The sequence below is a fragment of the Paralichthys olivaceus genome, chromosome 2, assembly GCF_024713975.1.
Source record: "Paralichthys olivaceus isolate ysfri-2021 chromosome 2, ASM2471397v2, whole genome shotgun sequence".
Classification (NCBI taxonomy): domain Eukaryota; kingdom Metazoa; phylum Chordata; class Actinopteri; order Pleuronectiformes; family Paralichthyidae; genus Paralichthys; species Paralichthys olivaceus.
In genome coordinates, this window is record NC_091094.1 from 15,706,186 (window position 1) to 15,726,837 (window position 20,652).

The 20,652-nt window shown below is 42.2% G+C and overlaps 1 protein-coding gene across 1 annotated transcript; it reads left to right on the top strand.

The window, feature by feature from the left end:
- Positions 1 to 504: 504 nt before the first annotated feature.
- Positions 505 to 20,129, top strand: LOC109628931 (arf-GAP with GTPase, ANK repeat and PH domain-containing protein 1). Its single transcript, XM_020086387.2, has 20 exons — positions 505 to 1,353; positions 1,897 to 3,141; positions 7,830 to 7,888; positions 7,989 to 8,076; positions 8,339 to 8,424; positions 8,544 to 8,685; positions 8,778 to 8,912; positions 9,033 to 9,154; positions 9,357 to 9,518; positions 10,558 to 10,641; positions 10,897 to 11,001; positions 11,087 to 11,246; positions 12,068 to 12,196; positions 12,279 to 12,416; positions 12,608 to 12,667; positions 12,969 to 13,120; positions 14,420 to 14,510; positions 15,164 to 15,386; positions 16,173 to 16,476; positions 17,170 to 20,129. The coding sequence occupies exons 2-20, from the start codon at positions 1,983 to 1,985 to the stop codon at positions 17,449 to 17,451; spliced, it is 3,681 nt and encodes a 1,226-aa protein (XP_019941946.2). The 5' UTR covers positions 505 to 1,353; positions 1,897 to 1,982; the 3' UTR covers positions 17,452 to 20,129.
- Positions 20,130 to 20,652: the final 523 nt, after the last annotated feature.

Sequence of the window (20,652 nt, forward strand, 5' to 3'; positions counted from 1 at the left end):
GTGCACCCGCACTTCGTCCATATTCAATTCATTTATGAAGTTTAGGTAAAAGTGATTAACTATATATTTTAAACTAGTTTTCTACAATTTGACAGGTTTATGATGAGGATACAAGCACAGAGGGAAGACAGGTGCTTCTCCCTGAAGAGAGAGGTTGTGTAATAATAAACATTTTCTAGCTTTTTATGAGCTATATTTGAGCTTTTTTCCAGGGATACATCTATTTTCCTCCCCTCTTCTCTAAATTATCGTATTGTCCTGCATCTAATTATCCAAACCCTTTAGTGCCCTCAGTATCTTCAGTTTCCTCCATGTATTCTAATAATTTGTCCTCAGTCCTTTATTGAGGAGTTTTTACCCTTTTCTATTGTTCTTCTTATTCTAGTTATCCAGTGATATCCCCATTTTTCATCTCTGTGCATCCTCACCTCTTCCGTCCTCAGAGTGGACAGACTGGGAGGCAGGGAGAGATCAGGAGCTGCCCATAAATCGCCTTGGAAGGGAAGAGAGAGAGAGGAGAGAGAGAGAGAGCTGGAGACAGAGCAGATGCATTGGCAGGAGCAGAGCTCAGGTTTTTTTCTTTCTTCTTCTCCCTCTCTTTCGTCTCTTTTGTTGTGTCGACACAAATAAAAATCTGATGAGCGTGGGCCGGGACCACCATAATCATTATCACCAGCACCACCAATTCACTGCAAGGCTGTCGTACCCATCCCCTTTGCCAGAGCTGGATCCCAGTGTGCGGAGCTGGTTGTGCAGCAGGCTAACGCAGGGCTAGCAGGGGGGCTGCAAGGCTCTGTGGCAGTGAGAAGAGGAGGGGAAGAAAAGGAGGAGGGGCAGTGGTGAGCTGGTGGGCTTCCTCTGCCTCACAGACACATTTTATTGACTTGCTAATTGGATGAGGCACTCGGAGGAGAGGATGCAGTGACCGAGAGGATCTCTCCAGAGGAGGGATACAGGCACAAGGAGGCATTGCTTTGGGATGCAGCGACTTCATGTCTTTTTGAGGACAAAAAAAATTGGAGACCTAACAACAGATGTTTTTTCAGCATCTCCCTGTGAGCCTCACACCGTGCTCTCATAATTTTATGCATGACATTGTCGAATGGACCCTCCAGCTGCCAGACGCTTCGTGACAAGTGAATGATTTCCATTTTGATATTTTCTCCCCCTGTTCCATCTCATCTGTTTTTTCTGCCGGACTCATCAGATGAAGCTCTTCTTTTTTCTTTTTTTTTTGTCAGCCTGCTTTGATGTACCGTCTGATATGAGCAGTAATCTGATGGCAAGATAAAGTCCTCATCAAATGAAATGTACACGCAGCTTTGCAAGGGATCTTCTTCAGGAAAAATGAAGGTATGATACGAGCAAAAGCCATGACACATACTGTAGTGAGGTGGCATCATTCAGCCTGTCTTAATTTCAGTCCTACAGTCAAGAATTGGATCAACCTAATGTATTGACTGTTGCATAATTCCAGGCTGAAATCTGAGGCTGAGGCATCAACACTGTCGAGAGAAATGTCTTCTTCTGTCTGTGTGTCAGGTTTGTAGAGAATAAATGAGTTTAAGAAGGAAAGCTAAGCAGACACGGGCAAGGATTATGAATGAATCAGTGATAGAGACCAGTAGTAGCAGTGTGCATTGAAGAGGATTAATGGAGGCATTAAGAAAACAGTCTAGACTTGTTTCACCACTGGGTCAGCCTTTTAAATAGATTCTGAAAATTTGCAATTCGAAGTATTCCTCTTTTTTTCCCACTGACTCTTCATGTCTTTATTAAAGCTTTAAAAGGATAGAGGGATCCCTGACACACGCCTGATGTCAGACATCATCAGCAGCACGAGGTCTCTTTAGGTGGCTGAGTTTGATCTCACATCTTCTGTTTCCTCTGCTCCAGTCTCATCCCGGTTGCCATGACGGAGGTGTGTAGGTCTGGCTAGGTCAGAGAGCAGGTGCCACTGTGCTGAGGTGTCTGCCGTCCCAATGAGCAACACCGGCAACCCACAGAGACGCACCACCTACCTCATCTCCCTCACTCTGGTGAAGGTTGAGGCTGTGCCAGAGGATGATGCGGAGAACCAGAAGGAGGCTCTTCCAGAGGGGGAAGGGAGCCCCAAGAAGAAGATAGAAGAGGAGGAGGAGGAGACAGAGGAGGTGAGAGATGTGCCTGAAAAGGAGGAAGGACTTGTATGTGCGAAAGTGGTGAGAAAAGAAATCGCACAGGTGGAAGAAGAAGATGTGGAGCAGGTGCCCGTCAAGTACGGAACCCCCACTGGGAGTAGAGAGAAGCCTGAGTGGAGGGAAACTCACAGACACCAAAAAGACACTGCAGCAACTGGTAAAAGCAAAGACACTTATTTCGTACATGCCCCTGTTCGGCAAATGATCAAAGTGTATGGAGGAACTTCCTCTGAGGGAACTTTCCGCAGAGAGGGGCCTCGCTCAGACGCTATGCGCCCCAAGACAGAGCTCTACCGGGAGCCACCCATGCTTTTCCTAAAGGGAGAAAATGGAGCTGACCTGAGCAGCCGCTCACGTTGCAGCCTCCCTTTTTCAATCCCTCCGCAGGTTAGCCAGCGCCCTGAGGTCCTGATGAGGCCTCATGCAGGAGGCAACTCTGCAGCCTGGAGGGAACTCAGAGAGGCCAACACCAGCCTGTATCACTCTGCTAAGACTTTGGATCGCAGGGACAACCGTGACCATTCCGCCCTAATGGCAGCTACAACTCTGGGGCCTTACAGGGCATCGTGGGCCGACAGCGATGGCAGGGGCACGCTCATTCGCCCTGGAGCTCCCATCAGCGGTGGGTTTTCAGGCGTAATGACGCGGGACAGTCCACAGGGGGAGAGATTTAAGACCGTTTCTGTTTCCCTGCCCACACCTCCTGCCACTGATGTGTCCAGGCCTCAGAGGAAAACTACGAGTCGTACCCTGGACAACAGCGACCTACATTCCGTCTCTGATGACCTGAGGAAGGGGAGGGAAGGTCAGGCAGGAACAATCCAGCGAGCTCCGCCTCGTGACCGCAAGATGCTCAAGTTCATTAGTGGGATCTTCACCAAAAGTGCAGCTGTGCCACCCACCGTTAACACAGCACCTCCTCTCTATCCAGCTGTGGAGAGGGGCTCAAGTGAGGAGGAAGGTGAGTTCACCTCATGTACTTGCACACACAACGTTTAATGGAAAATCAATGCAATGTTACACCAGCGTTTCTGATAAAATGAGTTTCATACATTCATGAAATGCAAGTGATTATGAGCCCCACAGTGATGCCTCAACCAAACAAAATAAAGAAGAAAACTAAAATGGCCCTCTGGAGAGCACATTCCTCCGCCAAGGCCCAACAGTCTCTCTGTTCCAGCAGTGCACACACTCATTAATATTAGTCCCCTAAACGTCTGATTTTTTCTTTAAAATCCATGAATTGGATTGAATATTCTACAAGAAATAAACTGACATGTTGAAGAACGCCCCATCAAACAATTTTTAAGAAAATAGAAAAGAAAATTCCTTAATCCTCACCAAAATTGAATTGGTTCTTCCCTGACCCATACCACATCCTCCCACCAAGTTTAGTCATAATCCATTAAGTAGTTTTTGTGACAGGGGTGAAAACATAACCTGAATTGTGGAGGTAACAACGCAAAACAATTCATCCTTGAGAATTTCATCACAGTTGCAGAAAACTCCATCAACTGCTCCATCTGCTGTTTTGGTTCAACCATTACTCACTGGGGACTTGAGAAGACAATTTGGTTCAATGTGTCTAGACCCTCTTTGTCCCAGTGAAACTCTAATGCTCTCACTTCATTTATTCATTTTCCTTTATTAGTTTTGCTGGGAATCACACACTGTTGCAATATTGACTTAAGAGGTAAATTTACGAGGCATAATCTCATGCAAAGTGGATTCAAGCTATAACACTAATATGACTTTTAGTGTCTTATGGTATTATCTTCTGAGAGTTGAGTCACACTGTCTGCCCGAGGAAAAGTTATCATGAAAGCTACAGGTGAACACTAAGTGTCTGCAACATGTGAAGTAATGAGTTGATAACATACAGGACAAAATAGGATTTCATTTCCAGATTCTAATCTTTTCTTCCTTTGCCGAAACATCTCAGCTGTTTTATTACATCTCTGCTCTGTGTATCTGAAATGACTTGTAAGTGCTACATCACTTAAAATAACTAAGTTTGGTGAAAATTCAATCACAGTCAGTCGGGACGACTCAGCTATAAAACAGCTCTAAAGAGGAAAAACACAGGAGGCTGTTCTTCCACTGGGAGCTGCAGGAGGGTTACATTTTTAAAGGAAATGAACATCTGGAACATTTATCCTCTTAATATTCACTGATCGCTTTAAAGGGTAAAAATATAACTCAGTAATGATCTGCAGCTTTATCAATTAGTCAATATTTTGATTAGTTACCTGACATAAAATTAAAATAAAGTGATAAAGATAAATTACAAATTGATAATCAGTGATGTCATTTTAATGTGACATTATCAAGATGGTTCCAGCTTCTCAAATATGAGGATTTTCTTTGTCTTATGTGACAGTACACTTAGTATTTGTCTCTTCTGGAACAGTGTTCAGACCAGACAAGATATTTGAAGGTCACTGATTTCACTGATTACTCGAGACAGGAATTGACAGACTAATTGATAATCATTAGTTGACCCTTTAATAAATATCAGATTTTCAAAACTAGAGTTCATACCTCCACCAGGGATTGACAGTCCCCTTGGATTCAAACAGGCTGCACCAAATTGCCCACGTTCATAGATCAGTCCCCTGGAGTACGTCTGATTTTTTCATCAAGGTCCATGAATTATTCTCTGGGAAACTGGTGAAAGTATCAAAATCTTGCAATGTTAAAGAAAGTGAAAACAAATTCGTTAAATCCTCAGATCCGCCCAAAAATTGAATGAGTTCTTTCTTGGCTCATGTCCCATCAGTTCATCCAAGTTTTGTGGAAATCTGGTCTGTGGTTTGTTCATAATCCTGCAGACAAACCAACCAACCAACCAACCAACCAACCAACCAACAGAACTAGAATAGCAGTCAGTAATATGCATTCCCCTGCCAAGGCTCAACATAAATGAATTCAACTTGCACCAAATTTAACCCTGTAAATGTGTCAAATTTTTTAAAATCAAGATCTATGCATTACTCTCTAAATGAAAACCAAGTCTGAATACTGTTGGTACTGTAGTATTCTCCTAAAGCTTCATCTGTAGGTGTTATAATAGTGACTAGAGAGCACATTTATAATGCTGTAGCTGCTGAGTTACAATGATATGTATGTCTCTGAGCTTTGTCCTTAATTCTCTGTTTTTGGTGAATTGTTCAAACCCTGACACACAAATTAATTCAGTCTAGTCAGAAACTATGAAAACACCTCATGAAATATTCAGGCTCGTCTATTTGAAGTAAAGGAAATGATGCAACTTTATCAATCTTTAATCTTGATTAATCTTTTCTAAAGAAAATCATCTTTGACAGAGAGAGTAGGATCGGAGTAAGCTCTGAATAATTTGTCAGGAGTAAGTGGGACATGAATAATTAAGGTTGGGGATACACAGAGCTGTGTTCATCGGAGGAGTGAGGAGAGCGGGGACCTGCTGCTTCCTGCTCTGTGCGTAGAGTTAATCAGCCCACAAATGGAGCCGATTCATTCTGCGATGCTGTTTTGTGTTTGTGAGCAGCCTCATCAACACTGTGTCAAGTGGAACTTGTGATTTAAGCATTTCATGTTGGGAGTCAGATGACAGATGATCGATATTGATCATATTTAAAGGGAAAATATTGATCAGCGTCGTCAAAAATGTAAGGCACACAGTTTTTCAGCATCATTTGTGCACAGGTGGACACCATGTCTTTATGCCGCTCACACACACTCAGACACGTCGCTGTATCCATGAGAGACCGTTTATTGTAAAGAGACCTGGGCTGGAGGCTTCTGGAAAATGGAGTTGCCATGGCAACAGCAAGCGGTAAGAGATGCTGTTTGGTCTGAGGTGTGACGTCGCTGATGGAGGGGAGTGTGGGCGTGGGGATTGCCCAGAGATGTGGTTGAGGGAGAGTTGTGGGGGTTCAAAGTTAGAATCCGTGTTCCCAGAGAGTTGTGACAACACTGCGGCCCTGCCCGAGCACAGCACGACCTCACCGCTGTGTGTGTGTGTGTGTGTGTGTGTGTGTGTGTGTGTGTGTGTGTGTGTGTGTGTGTGTGTGTGTGTGGGACCTGGATCTAAATAAACAGTCAGATTACATGTTAAATAATTTGTTCAAAGATGGTTTCTGTCACTTTAAGGTATAGTTCTTATCACATTGATGTATGTTCATGTGCTAATGTTGCCGTAAAGTTTGGTTTTAATTCCTTATTTGATGCTATAAAAACTAGGTGTTATTATATGGCTGAGACTGACTCCTGAGTGGTTGAGTGTGTGTATCGGGGAACCTTGATATTACGTCTCCATCCCTGGATCGCTACTGCACGGACTCTACAAGATGGTAGTGTCAGCTGTCGCCTACAGAATTTTAAATTATTTTATTTCCTTGGCACCCGTGGATTTATTTTTCTCATTCCACCTTGTTTCAAGACAATAACTAGTTTTAGAATCTTTGAGTGTTTTTTACAACACTTAGTCTAACATCAAATTTGTTGAAGCTGAAGAATAAATCTGCACATCTGGAAGTTTGCTATGATCACACTTAATAAGTTGAGTACTCATTTGATTATAATCCAACAAGTATTTATTACCATGAGACTTGGAACAAAATGTGATTGTTAAATACTTTGTCAGAGCTCAGTCATCATGTCGTTTCTGCCAAGTGGACATACTTATCTCTGTAAAACAAAACCAGAATACCAACAACTCTTTTACATTTTGAAGCAATCAAAACTATGGTGATGCTTGTTTAGATGTAATTTGGTTTTTTGATTGATTGAGCATCTTTCTTCACAAATAAGTTTTAGGTCCTTGTTGAATGTTCTTTAGATTTCTTAAAATTCTGGTGCAATTCAAAGACTTTGAATTTGTGTCTTTTTATGTATGATTTCTTGATTTGTTTACCATGTGTGGACAGCAGCATCACAACTGTGCAAGATACAGTCACAACACATAGCAGATGTGTTGGTGAGATCAAATTACTAAGTACATCTGACACACTCACCATTTCCAGACTTGCACAGTTGCACAGTTGAGTGAAAGCTGTGTCCTCTCGGCACCAGATGGAGAGACACCCTGACTCTCCTCTGTGTGCTGCTGTGTCCACAGGCTTTGAGAAATAACTGTCCAACAGGCCACAATGAATAAATTGATCTTGATTTAAAACATTTAGGGGAGTAATATTTATGAGTGTATGAAATGCAGCTTGATTACATTGCAGGGGACTGTTGGCCTCTCCACAATCAAACCAAATGCTGCATCATAGCCTTCCTTTCCTCATTTTGAAATATGCAACTTTTTCTGATTCTATAAAAAATTCATGGATGTATCCGAGTCTGACTTTTCAAAGGTGTATTTTTCACATTTATTGGAGCATAACCACGTCTGTTTCCTGTTTGCACCATGTCAGACCTCCTGTTTGACAGACTACATAAAGCAGACTGATTTAGAAAAACAGTTTGCCTACTTGCCGTCAATCTCTGTTTCTAGAACAAATATGTCTTCGGAGCGTGTTTTAGCTTCCAGCATCTGTTGTCTTAATTGCAGTTTTGTATCTTGTTCCTTGTTGCACAGGAAACTACCAAAGAATCAGCTCATTAAAGTGCTGATGATTGTCCATCTCCCACCTTTGTATTTGCTGTCAATGTTTTCCTCAGGTGCAGTCACCAGCAGTCAAGAATGGACCATGAGCCAAGCTGTACAAGAGCTCCACCTGGTAAGCTCGTGGACATATACAGCTATCACATACAACTATAGGCATTTATAATTATTAAACATTTTATTTCTCTCTATCTCTTTGCATGTGTGGTGTCCAGGGTGTTCTGGGAGGTTTGTGCAGTGGAAAGTCTGCTCTGGTCCACAGACACCTGACAGGAAGTTACCTACCGCTGGAAAACGCTGAGGGTTGGTCTCATGTGTTGTCGTCTACAGCTGTTATGTGTGTTTTTAAATCACTGTCAGGAATACAACTGAGTCTTTTGTCAGTTTTATTCCTGTATTTCTCACAGCAGAGATTTCTAAAATCATTTAAACAGACTTCATTCTACTCTGACCGTCCAGGATGAGGGCCATGCTTGTATTATTATAAATTATATATGGTTTCTCCTGCTGTGACCAGTTAAAACGTTAAAGAATCGAACAACTCTTATTTATTCCATATCTGCAGGGCGCCAGTATATCAAGGATGTGCTAATTGACGGACAGAGCCATCTTTTGATAATCAGAGAGGAGACAGAGCTGCCTGGAGCTCAGGTGAGTAGAGAACTGACTGAACTTCAATATAATAGATGACAAATTCCACTTTAGGCAATTTAGTCTTTACTCTCTGCACGCTCCTGTGGTTTGTGAATGCTATTCTTCTTTTTCCTTAGTTTGCGAGTTGGGTAGATGCAGTAATCTTAGTCTTCAGTCTGGAAAATGAGGCCAGCTTCCTGGAAGTTTACAAAATCTACCACCAGCTCGCAATCCACCGGCCCATCGCCGAGATACCTTTCGTAGTAGTTGGCACTCAGGGTAACAAAAGCTCACACACACGTGCTTTCAATGAAATGTTTGCAGAGGTGAACTCTCGCTGTATCTGTTGTGTTGTTTGTTCTTGTTTTCAGATAAGATCAGCAGCACCAACCCCAGAGTGATCGATGACGCCAGGGCCAGACAGCTGTGCTCAGACGTGCGCCGCTGCACCTACTATGAAACCTGTGCCACGTACGGCCTCAACGTGAACAGAGTCTTCACTGATGGTGTGTGTCCCTGTCAAAGCCAGAGCAGAATATGGAGCACAGTGCATAACACTGCAGAAGAAGCAGATATATGAGGGTTATGTGTCTTGAGGGATAATGTACTTTTTTTTTCTTTCACAGCTGCTCAGAAAATCATGACAGCCAAGAAACAAGCTGCTTTGCTGGCCTCCTGTAAATCTCTCCCTAACTCTCCCAGTCATTCTGGAGGCTCCACCCCAGTGTCAGGCGTCTTTCCAGGACAGGTAAACCTTTCCCTGACCATCTGTTCCACACTCTCTGAAAAAAGTTCCACCATTTTTTAAATTTTTTTTACTGAGTGTATTGTATATTTCATTTTTGCTGTCATGCTTTTTTAAAGGCTGTAAGCACAGTAGTGTCAAACCCAATTATCTTCCTCTTCTGCTCAATTATCCCCCACTGCCCACTCTCCTCTGCTCTCTTTAGGCCAGTAATGGTGGTCAGAGCAGCGACTACTCCTCATCACTTCCCTCCACTCCTGTCATCAGCCATAAGGAGATCGGCAGGACAGCGAGGGGGGAGAAACAGGACAGTGCCACACCAGGGACAGTCCGCAGCGCCACCCGAAGACGTACCTCTCGATTTGCGGTACGTACGGATCAAATCATTGTGTGTTTATGATCCCAAACTGCAGATGTGCTTTGGCACCGTTTACTCTTATTTTCTTTGTCCTTGACCTCACATCTCACCAGGTTTCCAGATTGAAAGAAAAAAATACTCATTAGGCTCTGAACTCTTGTTTCCACTCACTCAAAGCCAAACTGAGGCTGAGACTGAAAATCCTCTACTCACAGTATGAAATTTGACTGTTACATACAATTTATTTGCCTAAAGACACAAATCATTCTGATTAACTTTAGATCACAGTGAACAGTTTGCTCACAGGGCCCATAAAGTACGAATGGAAAGTACAAGCAAATCAGATTCATCTTGATATGGATTTGGCTCAACTGTTATAGAATGTGTTTTATTCTTTATTTTGGTCCCTCAGGGGCAGAGCAACAAGCTTTAAACAGAACCGTAACATTTTCAAAAATAAATTGGCATCAACATTTGATCAACCAGGTCCTAACTGACCTCTCCTACAGTTACATATTCAGTCAGAGTTGTCTTTGTCTCCACCTGATGAATGTCAGTCAAATATTCACAACTGGCACTCTGGTTCCCAACGCTGCGCTAATCACTAACTTTGTCTGCTGTTGTTTCTGGGCACAAAGTCGACCGAGGGTTTAGGGACTTTGTTTGGTTAAGAGCAGCTGCCTGAAAAAATTAAGGTTTGGGGGCTTGAAGCCAAAACAATGTGCTGAAAGATGCTAAAATGCTCCTTTAGCTGAGGGGACCTGCAGAGTCAGGTGGTAATAAACTGGATGTTTGTTACTATGAGTGGACCCTTTCAGTTTGCTTGTTTTATCATTTGATCCATTTTCAAGATAGGAATATTGATTAATGCAAATGGAAATGGCAGTGATATGAAACCAATTTCTCTGGAAACTGCTCACATTTATAACAGTCAGCTGCAAACCCTGTATCCCTGTACTATTAATGCATTTCTTGAAAGCACAGTAATTCAAAGGGAAAACTCTTAAATAATTCTTAGGAAACACATTATCTTTTTGTTTTTGTCCAGGGTCGGAGAGGCAGCGACTCAAACAGGAGAAGTGCCGACTATAAGGGTGATCTGGGCGTTGGACGCTCCATCCCCATCAAACAGGTAGGACACAGATCAGCTCTTGATGCAGCACCATGTGCAGTGTTATCTACTGTCTGCAGAGGACGTCACACCAGCAGTCAAACTTGAAATCAAATGTGTGAAGGCAATTTCATTGTGTGGAGTGATGAAGTGTCGTGATCTCCTGGTGAATAGTTGGTGGGTGTCTCTGGCAGCCGTCGGCCTTCGTGCCACTAAAATCTGTGAGATGAACTTTGCCAATAAATTCTCACTCGTGGGTTTTGTCACCTCCGTCAGGGCATCTTGCTGAAGCGCAGCGGGAGCTCGCTCAACAAAGAGTGGAAGAAGAAGTATGTCACGCTGTCCAACGATGGCATACTGTCGTATCACTCCAGTGTCAATGTAAGTCAGAGTGTTGACAGAGCGCTGTAAAGCATGATGATGCTGCTGCTGGTCGATGGTTAACAGTTGTTGTTTGTCTCGGCAGGACTACATGCTGAATACCCCGGGGAAAGAGATGGACCTGCTGAGAGTGACAGTGAAAGTGCCCGGAAAGCGACCACCTCGCGCTGTACCCGCCTGCGGCCCTCCAGCTGGGCTCAATGGCCGGGTCAAAGACGTGCCGGGATCTGAGGGTGTGGGCCCAGGTCAGAGAATACACCCACAGGATTGTCTGCATTTTACACCTTTAAATGAAGTGTGTGGGGGGGCATTTTGGGATAATCTGGGCCTAATGAATCATAAACAAAAAAAAGAATCTACCTACTACAACAAGATGTTTCCCAGTTTCCAGGCTCAGCCGGGGTCTTTGTGTGTGGAGTTTGCATGTTCTCCACGTGCGCTGTTTTGTTTGTGGCGTGAATGTGAGTGAATGATGTCACTGTCCAGGGTGAACCCGCCTCTCTCCCAGTTTCAGCTGAGTGTTGCTGTCCAAGGATAAGCAATATAGATAACGGATGGATAGATATAGAATGAGTCTCACTTACACAAATATAAATACACTTACACGTGCACCCATTAAGAGAGAAAGTTACTGTGTGTGTGTGTGTGTGTGTGTGTGTGTGTGTGTGTGTGTGTGTGTGTGTAAGTGAGTAGAATAGTAGATATTAAAACAGTTAAGGACTTAAAAGAAGATAAAATAGTAGATTTGGGATGTGGAGAGTTCAGAGCCACAGTAAATTTACGGTTCATTGCTGAGGATCACATCAAGCCTCTGTACCAGAAAGAGGGAAAAATCTTTAGAGAATACAAAATCTTTGCGAAAGAGCAAGCAAGCACCATGAGGGATTTTACAGATTTTGTGAGAAACACTTTAACATTTCCTTAGTAACACTCTGCATCTTTTATTTCCTCTGGTGTTCATACTGAATCAGTGATGTCATTTTAAACCTCAGGAGCTCAGTTTTAACACGCAATGTTTGGCTACATTTCTCTGTTACTGAGTCTACGCTCGCTGCTGTCTCTTTAGTGCCTGTAAGTGCCAGTGGCCTCCTGCAAGTGGAGGAAATGGAAGGTCTGGGCGGTGCGCTCTTCCTGAGGAGTAACAGAGGGGTGCAACGGTGTCCTTCCACATTATCCAACCATGCTCAGAGTGTTGGTGAGTAAAGGACTTAGAATCATGCATTTTTCATATGCATAATACATATATAAAATAAATTCTCCTATGATTTTGTGGCCAGACTCTGCAGTCGAGGGAGTCTCCAGCTCTTCCTCCACCAAAGACGTAGGCTGTGCCTCCCCAGTGACCGACAGGAAGAAGCATCGCAGGAAGAAGAGCTTGAACCAGAAAGGAGACGCAGCCACTGGCCAAGCTGATGGTACATTCTCACAACTCCAAATTAGTCTTGATATATAATAATGAGGCAAATATCATATATATATATATATATATCATATAATTATTTAAAAAATAGTAATACATGCTGACTTTGTATTAAATTTATGGTTTATCCTTCTAACACTTAATATTTTGTCTCTTTGTTTTTTTTCCTGGTGTCTTCTAATGCAGCCAAGCGTAAAATGTGGAAACTTAAAAGCTTTGGTAGCTTAAGAAACGTAAGCAAGACAGGTAATGATGTTGATCTGTCACACTCTGACTGACCCTCTGTACACATCTGTCTGATTGTGTTCCTGCAGCATTGAAGCAACTAATGTTGAATTCTAAGCCTATATATCATATACAGTAAATCAATATTATACTTACATGAATGCCAATGTGAGCATGTAACTCACTGACATAAAATCCACTTGTTGTTAAACATTTATGTTTAACTGCACAGGTGCAAACTGAACCTGCTGCAAACAATTCTGCATTTTCCATCTCCATTTGAACAATAGCATCTAATCTTTGCTGAATGTGTCTGTGTCAGATGAGGATAATTTTGACTTCCTTATCGTGTCGAGCACCGGCCAGACGTGGCACTTTGAAGCCCAGAGTGTGGAGGAGAGAGATTCCTGGGTCCAGGCCATCGAGAGCCAGATCCTGGCCAGTCTGCAGCTGTGTGAGAGCAGCAAAAATAAGGCAAGCACTGAACAAAAGGATTTTTACTATAGACGATGCAGTTACTGTATTCTATAATGTTAATAGAATCATAATTTTGTCATTAATTCTGTATTGTTTGTGTAACCTACAATTCATCCTGATTTAACTAGCGTGGCTTTAAAAATTAGACCTCTATTCAGAAAAAGAAAATATGAAAGAAGTAAAGAAAAAAGAAAAAGAAATTAGATTTATATTTAAATGAATGCATCAAAAGAGATTTATTTAATATAAAAAAAAATTAAATATGGGTGTGAGGTCAGGAGATGTTTCTTCACATTCCCTTCAAAACAGCTGAGTAATATTTAAAATGTGTAAAGCACACGTAAAACTCTTCTGCTTATTCCCTGTTTATTGATAGTTTTTACTAACAAACGACAAAACATTAAGAATATTATAGCAACCTGCCTTATTTAGTTCTCTGTGGTCTGAAATGTACCTGCTTGCATGGAGACGGGTTAGTCATACCTGAGGTTTGTTATGCAAAGCAGGTGCTGCAGTGCACTTTCCGCACGCTGGCATGAAATCACGTCTTTGTTTCCATCTGCTCAGACCAACTCTCACTGCAACATCATTCTGAAGACGTGAGTGAACACAGAGTAAACAGAATAAAATCATTTTGGGAAACTGAAAAATGAGACCTGAGCTCCATTAAAGACAAACAAAACTATTTTTTAAATCTAAGTCAGTGATTTAGTTTAAGTGTTAAACTTGTCAATTTGCCAAATATCCAGTATCCAAATAAGACTAAAGGAAGGCAACCATCCGATTTTAGTAAGTCAAATATGCAGCAGACAGTGGATAGTGAAAATATATCTATGTGCATTATGCTGCAGTTGTTGCCAAATTGAGTTGAATAATCTTTTCTGCGAGTTACTTGGGAGCATCTGTTGTATGCACAGAGCCGGGTGAGGGAATTTCATTATCTCATGAAATATAAGTTGTGATATAAAAAGCGACATCATCTGCTGTATAATCTTATTGTGTGCTGTGTATTTGTGCCCTGGGACACTTGGATAAGAACACTTTTCTCTTAGAAGATTCCTTGAACACTTTTCTCAACCCTATAGGAAACCATTCCTGCTGCTGCAAAGGGAGATGGGCAGCTGACTTAACCAAGCCTATCCTCTCATGTGCCATATAAGTCATAATCAAATGAATTTCACAGCTTATTCACTCGGGGATCTGTGAATGATAATCAGCATATTAGTAATGAGAGCAGTTAGCAGGGCTGGTATCACTGAGGGGAGTTTCAACCATATCCTGTGTGTTTCCCCACAGGCTCGCAGGAACAGCCAGAGTGAAGCAGTGGCTCTGCAGGCGATCCGCAACGCAAGGGGCAACAACTTCTGTGTTGACTGTGATGCTCCCAGTCAGTAACACAACCTTTCTCCTCTTTGTATATATCCATATCTCTTTCTTTGTTTAGTTTCCACATTGTCTCATTTCAAACACCCTTTCTCTTTGGTTGATGCATTTTTACACTAAAGCAAACCACTGGATTACCAGGTTTTAAAAAAGTGGCCATGCAGGACTAAGAGACACATGACAAAATAGATAGAGAAATCTATCCCTGGTTTACATACAATGAGTGTGTGTGTGTGTTTGTCTTGAAAACGTTTTAGTTATTTCATAATTGAAAAAGTTAAATGAACCCAATAGAAAATGATGTGCAAATATTTTGATGTGTCTGAGTTCATGATGAACCTTTGTTTTTTATACCCTGTTATTTAAATCAGTGTCTCACAAATCCTGGATGTTCCTCTGATGCTGGAACATTTTTAAAGTGCTGGAGTGTCAGGCGAATAAAATGTTTGGCACACTGGCCACAGGTTTAACAGCCCTTCTTTAAAACGTGTCCAAACAGGGTTTCACTCACCTTCGGACATTGTTGTGACATTACATGGCCAAACTGGCACACAACAAATTCCAATGGTAGAGATCTGTCAACCATAAGCACAAAGTTCAGTTCCAACATGAGCGTTAAGAAAGCTTTAATTTGTTGTGCATCCTCCATCTCCAAAGATCCGACCTGGGCCAGTCTGAACCTGGGCGCTCTCATCTGCATCGAATGTTCTGGGATCCACAGAAACTTGGGGACCCATCTGTCGCGTGTTCGCTCGCTCGACCTTGATGATCTGCCCCGAGAGCTGACTCTGGTGCTCAGTGCCATCGGCAACCAAATGGTGAACAGTATATGGGAGGCGCGCACATTGGGGCGACGCAAACCAGCACCTGATGCTACACGGTAAGGGGGGGTAATAATCGACATCATGCTATGAGATGTAACATTAATGATGTGATGTGGGGGGGGGGGACACTGCTTTGGTCCCATTCTAGCAGCTTATTACTCCACCTAAAACGTTGTTCTTTAAAAAATACACAAGTTTTGTTGTGGAAAAAATCCCCCTCGTGGCCTTAAAATGGCTTCAATATAACTAAAGTGGTGGCGTCTAACATCTGCGTGGTTTTATTTGATGGGAAGGCCACACCATAAATGTATTCTGAGGCAATCTCTGTTTATTCGGACAAAGCAAGACAACCACAAGCTAATCTGCTCAACTCCTACACAAATTAAACGAAACATTTAACAACACAAATAAGTCAGCATGTTATACAATGGGTGATGGGTGTATGAGTATTCTAATACGGCTCCACCCTTGATTATCTCCCGATCCTCAAAGTGCCACCTGCCTTTTCCAGCTAATGAGCTCCACCCTCAAGTTGACAGGATTGATTTCTCAGGTTTGTGACATCACAAACTGGGGCATTTGTTTTACTGCAGCGTTAAGGTGGAAATACTCGACCATGTTGCTGACTGCTTATTGCAATTAAAAATGTGTCTTTTATCATGTAAAGGCACAAAAGACATGTTGAAAACTTGATTTTCATCAGAGGGAGACATTAAATGTTTTAAAACACATAGGCATGAGCTTCTTACATAGCAGAGCAGGAGAAAGACAGAAAACTATGAATATATTCCTGTGATCCTTCACCAATTTATTATTTCTCTTTGCTTTCCGTGCTTGTTCAGAGAGGAGCGGGAGTCGTGGATCAGAGCCAAGTATGAGCAGAAACTGTTTGTGGCGTCGCTGCCTCCTCCCACTCCCGGCGAGGGCCCAGACATCACGCTATCTGGCCGCCTTCTGCTGGCAGTGATGGAGCACAACCTCCCAAAGCTGCTGCTCCTCCTGGCTCACTGCACGAAGGAGGACATTAACGCACCGCTCAGTCTGGCCCTCTCCTCCAGGTCACTCATGGCGCTGCGACTGCCCGGCTCTGCCCTGCACGCTGCCTGTCAGCAGGCCGATGTGGTGATGACACAGCTCCTCGTCTGGGTGCGTTTTCCCCTCTTCCCCTAATCTCACTGTGATTCTGCCAGTTGCGATAAAAGAAACAACAAAACAGCAAAACAGTTCTTTGTAAACAAGGAACTCAGCAAGAAACAAAAACCGCTGGAACACATGACTTAACAGAAAACTCAAGGTGATGCATTGTGCATGTGTAAAAGTCAGTAAAGCTCACTGAGTCATGTCTTGTTAGGATAATTTAAAGCAGCCCTGTCAGGACTGCCCATGTTAGGACTCAGCAGTGGAAGATCCAGGATTCTTCTAAATTAGGGGCCCTTAATGGGCCACAACTTACACAGAGGGGCCAATTATTTTCAACATCCATACACACCTCCTGATTCTGAAAGGTGAACATTTAGGTCATTCCTTGTTTACTGTTAGCTCTTAAGCTTTGTGCGAAGCCACACATCATTGAATATATTTAGAAAATTGCTCCATGTTTGAGCGCATTGTGTTCTTAGAAAATAAAAACTTGTCTATTTATTGGTGGCATTGTTAGTAAGTGACTAGTTTATATACTGACAACATAGGGTCACTTCAGGTGCTCCCCCACCCCTGGATCCCCCCCTGGGCCTCACTCACCATTTATCCCCATCTGATAAAACCTCCTTAAAATGTGGATTAGAGTGTAGTCACATCATCTTATCCACCTTTTGAGCCTCTGCTTCTCTGTGTGTTCAGTATGGCTGTGATTTGCGGTGTCGGGACGCTCAGGGCCTGACAGCGTTGGCTCTGGCTCGCAGCGCTGGCAGCCAGGAGTGCGTCGACATCCTGCTCCAGTATGGATGCCCAAACGAACCGGCCCCCTCCATCGCCACAATGGTCGGCTTCGCAGCATCCTCCGCATCCAGCTTTCCTGTTGCCATGGCGCCGAGTCTGACGGTTGCCACGACGCTCAAGATCTCACACAGGAGCGGCGGCACCAGTTTGAGCTACAGCACGTCTAGAAGAGCAGTGTCATAATGAATAATGTGGTGTGGTGTAACGTGTGTGTGTGTGTGTGTGTGTGTCAGGGATGGAAACACACTGGTAGTAACATAGGCACATTCAGTCTGCTTGAATGATTTAACCAAAACAAAACAAAAAATTCCTGACCACATGCGACATGATTCAGATTCCTCTGCATTCAGACTTCATAGGAATGTATTGCACTGTATACCAGCGGGTATGATTCACTTTTCATCATGCAGTTGATATTCCACCAGGTTTGAATATTGACTCTGTTACAAATGCAGTATATTTACTCTGTTGAGAATGGAAAGCTGCCTTTGGCCTCAAACAGCTTAGCTGAGCATCTGGAGCCCAGAAGTAAAGAGCTGCAATAAGTTTACTATTTGAGAGATGGACGTCTCTGTTTTTCCGACTCTGTCTCGCTTGAAATCCCAAACATCAAACACATCCATACTTCTTCCTAACTTTATTGACCATGAATGTCTGTTTGAAATTCAGAGTGTGTATACTGTGTTGCCTTCGACACAGCTGGTTGTTGACTGCGAAAATAATGTCATGTGAGTTGATTTAAGAAAAAGGAAAAAAAACTTTACAATGGCTAAAAAACAAAAGGTTTTAAAGAGATTCAAAAATAACTGTATAGAGATAGATTGATAAAATACTATAATATTCTACAAATTTAAAAGTGCTTCATTTTGCAGATTGTTATTGTACGATTTGTACACTTGGTTGTGTGTATAAAAGTCAAAAGGTTAACTATAGCTGTTCAGAGATTAACTGCACAGCCTCTTGTGTTGGTTTTCCTTCGACTGAGATTTTTATGTTACGTCTGCATCACTGTGTGTGTGACGTAAACACAGTACATGATGTGTGTGTCATGACAGCAGGTAATTATTAAGAAGAGTGTGTAAACGAAGACGTGAGATGGCTTGATTTTTGAATGTATACGAAGATTAGCATTTCAAACACTGACATGTGTTTTCAAGACAATATTCCTGTCGTGATGAACAGATCCAAGGTTCTGATCTATAAAACTGGGCCTTTGAATGATGACGATTACATTTGCAAGTGGCTGAAAATCAACATGAAATAGAGGCATGTTGCCCCAAATTCACTACTTTTAAAAATGCATAAAAAACAACTGTCCTGCAGAACTGTATGTATTTATTTTGTGTAGATCTGAAGACTCTGCTGAGTGTACTTGTCTGTGATGTAAGCATCTCTCTCCATTTGTATTTTTATACCCATGGAATGATTCATAGGGCATTCATCCATTATCAATACACTAAGGCTACTGCTCAAGCTGTGGTGCTTTGTCAGAGTTGTGTGTGTTTTTCTGTGTCGGGGCTCTTAGCAAACCTTTTATTATTTCAAAGTATATAAGTGTTATATCTTTGCCTTATTTGAAAACTTAACAATCTATAGAGTTTACTCCCATGAGGCTCCAGCACATTCAGCGTGGTTGCATCACTGAGCCGAGAGCGCGTTGCCTCGAACAGGTGGAGTTCACCAGTAGCTGTTGGTCATCACTTAACTCTGTTCTACCATTTAAACATGAGATCTTCTGGATCAGACCAGTTCTTTCTAAAGGCCCCTACTGGCTCGGACCTACTTTTTTTTCTAGGTCAAAGTCTTTTTTATCTTATCACACTATGTCTGCGATGGTTTCAGAATTATGGATTCACTGTAGTAATGTTTTTTCTGTGCAAACGTGACACAACAAACACATTGACTCGAAGGTAACATCAGCTCTGGTGCCAACATGTGGATGTTGTGCAGATTTCTATATGTTGGGGTTCAGGAACCATAGTAAAATATAGAAAACATGAGGTTGATATCTATGATATAGAATAATGATATATGAATGATACAGATATATAGAAAAAGCCCTTGGTTATAACCATCAAAGTACCAAAAGAAAATGTGCACAGAAAAAAGAGGAAAACTCATCATCAACAACTTCTAGAAAGAGATGCACCTCATTGTTAATGGTTTCCTTGAAAACCTCAAGGCCAGATGACTATTGTAATTCGATAAATCAAATTGCATTTGCAGAGATGCCCCCGAGAGTTCAGATGATGTGTTTTGAAACCAGGGTTAAACTCCACTGTAATTGGATGAGCTGTAGCCATAAACTGAAAATAACACCAGGGCCGTGTATGTGCTTGTTATGGATTGCGATGCATGAAAGAGGCAAAGCAGTTGTGTGTTTTCAGTTTAATACAGACATTGATTCAAGCCACCTCTTTGTGTTGTAAAACTCTTTGGCTCTGGAAAGTGTACATGAACCCGAAAAGACCAAGATGTTTTACTCAGAGGTTATTTAGCCTAACATTTGTTATCATGATTGTTGATGTCTTACATGAAAAAGAAAAATTCATTCAGAGTTTAATGTTGATGTTGGACAAAGTTCCATTTTTGTTGGTCTTTTTATGCTGTTTTAGAGCTCGACATTAATCGGTAGTATGTTTATCTTTTTGGGTTCATTTTAGACAATTTTTATACAACATGACTCTGCTCTGCAGCGAGTTTTGAAAACTAAACTGAGATTGAAAGCAGAATGGGTTCAACAGCAGAGTGTCTAAAATCGCTCATTGCTTTCAAACCATATTGAAAGAAAATAATCTGCAAAACGAATGAATGTACGATGATGATAAGCAGAGATGATCCGCTTCATCTTGAAAATAAAACTAAAATTCCCTTCCGCTCACTTAATAAAGCGAGGCTGCTGTGAATATGCCCGTATTCTGTTTGTTCATTTTGAATAAATAGTTGAAATAATCTTACATTCACTCTCACAATCTTCTCTCCTCAGCTTCCTCCAGCTCCTCTGCCTGTTTGTCCACTCTGCTGAGAAATCCTGGTGATAATCTAAGAGGGGTATTCAGGAATATGTGCCAGGAGGACTGGGACAGAGGACAAAAATAAGGACAAATATTAATGATGTGTTTTAAAGGAGCACATGTCCTGTTAGAGTCTCTGAGCCGTCTGAACCACAGACACAGAGGGGGAGTGTCGCCGTTCAGCTCCACTGGAGATGTGCAAGATAAACCTTTTGGATTCAGACTTTCAAAATGCAAATAAAACAACACAATGTGTGCTTACATCTATCTCACACATCAACAATTCACAGAAGCTAAAGTGTTTCCAGAGGCAGCTCACTGAGGTCACCGGTCAGTGGAGCGTTTAATAGTCTGATTGTGGAAACTGGTA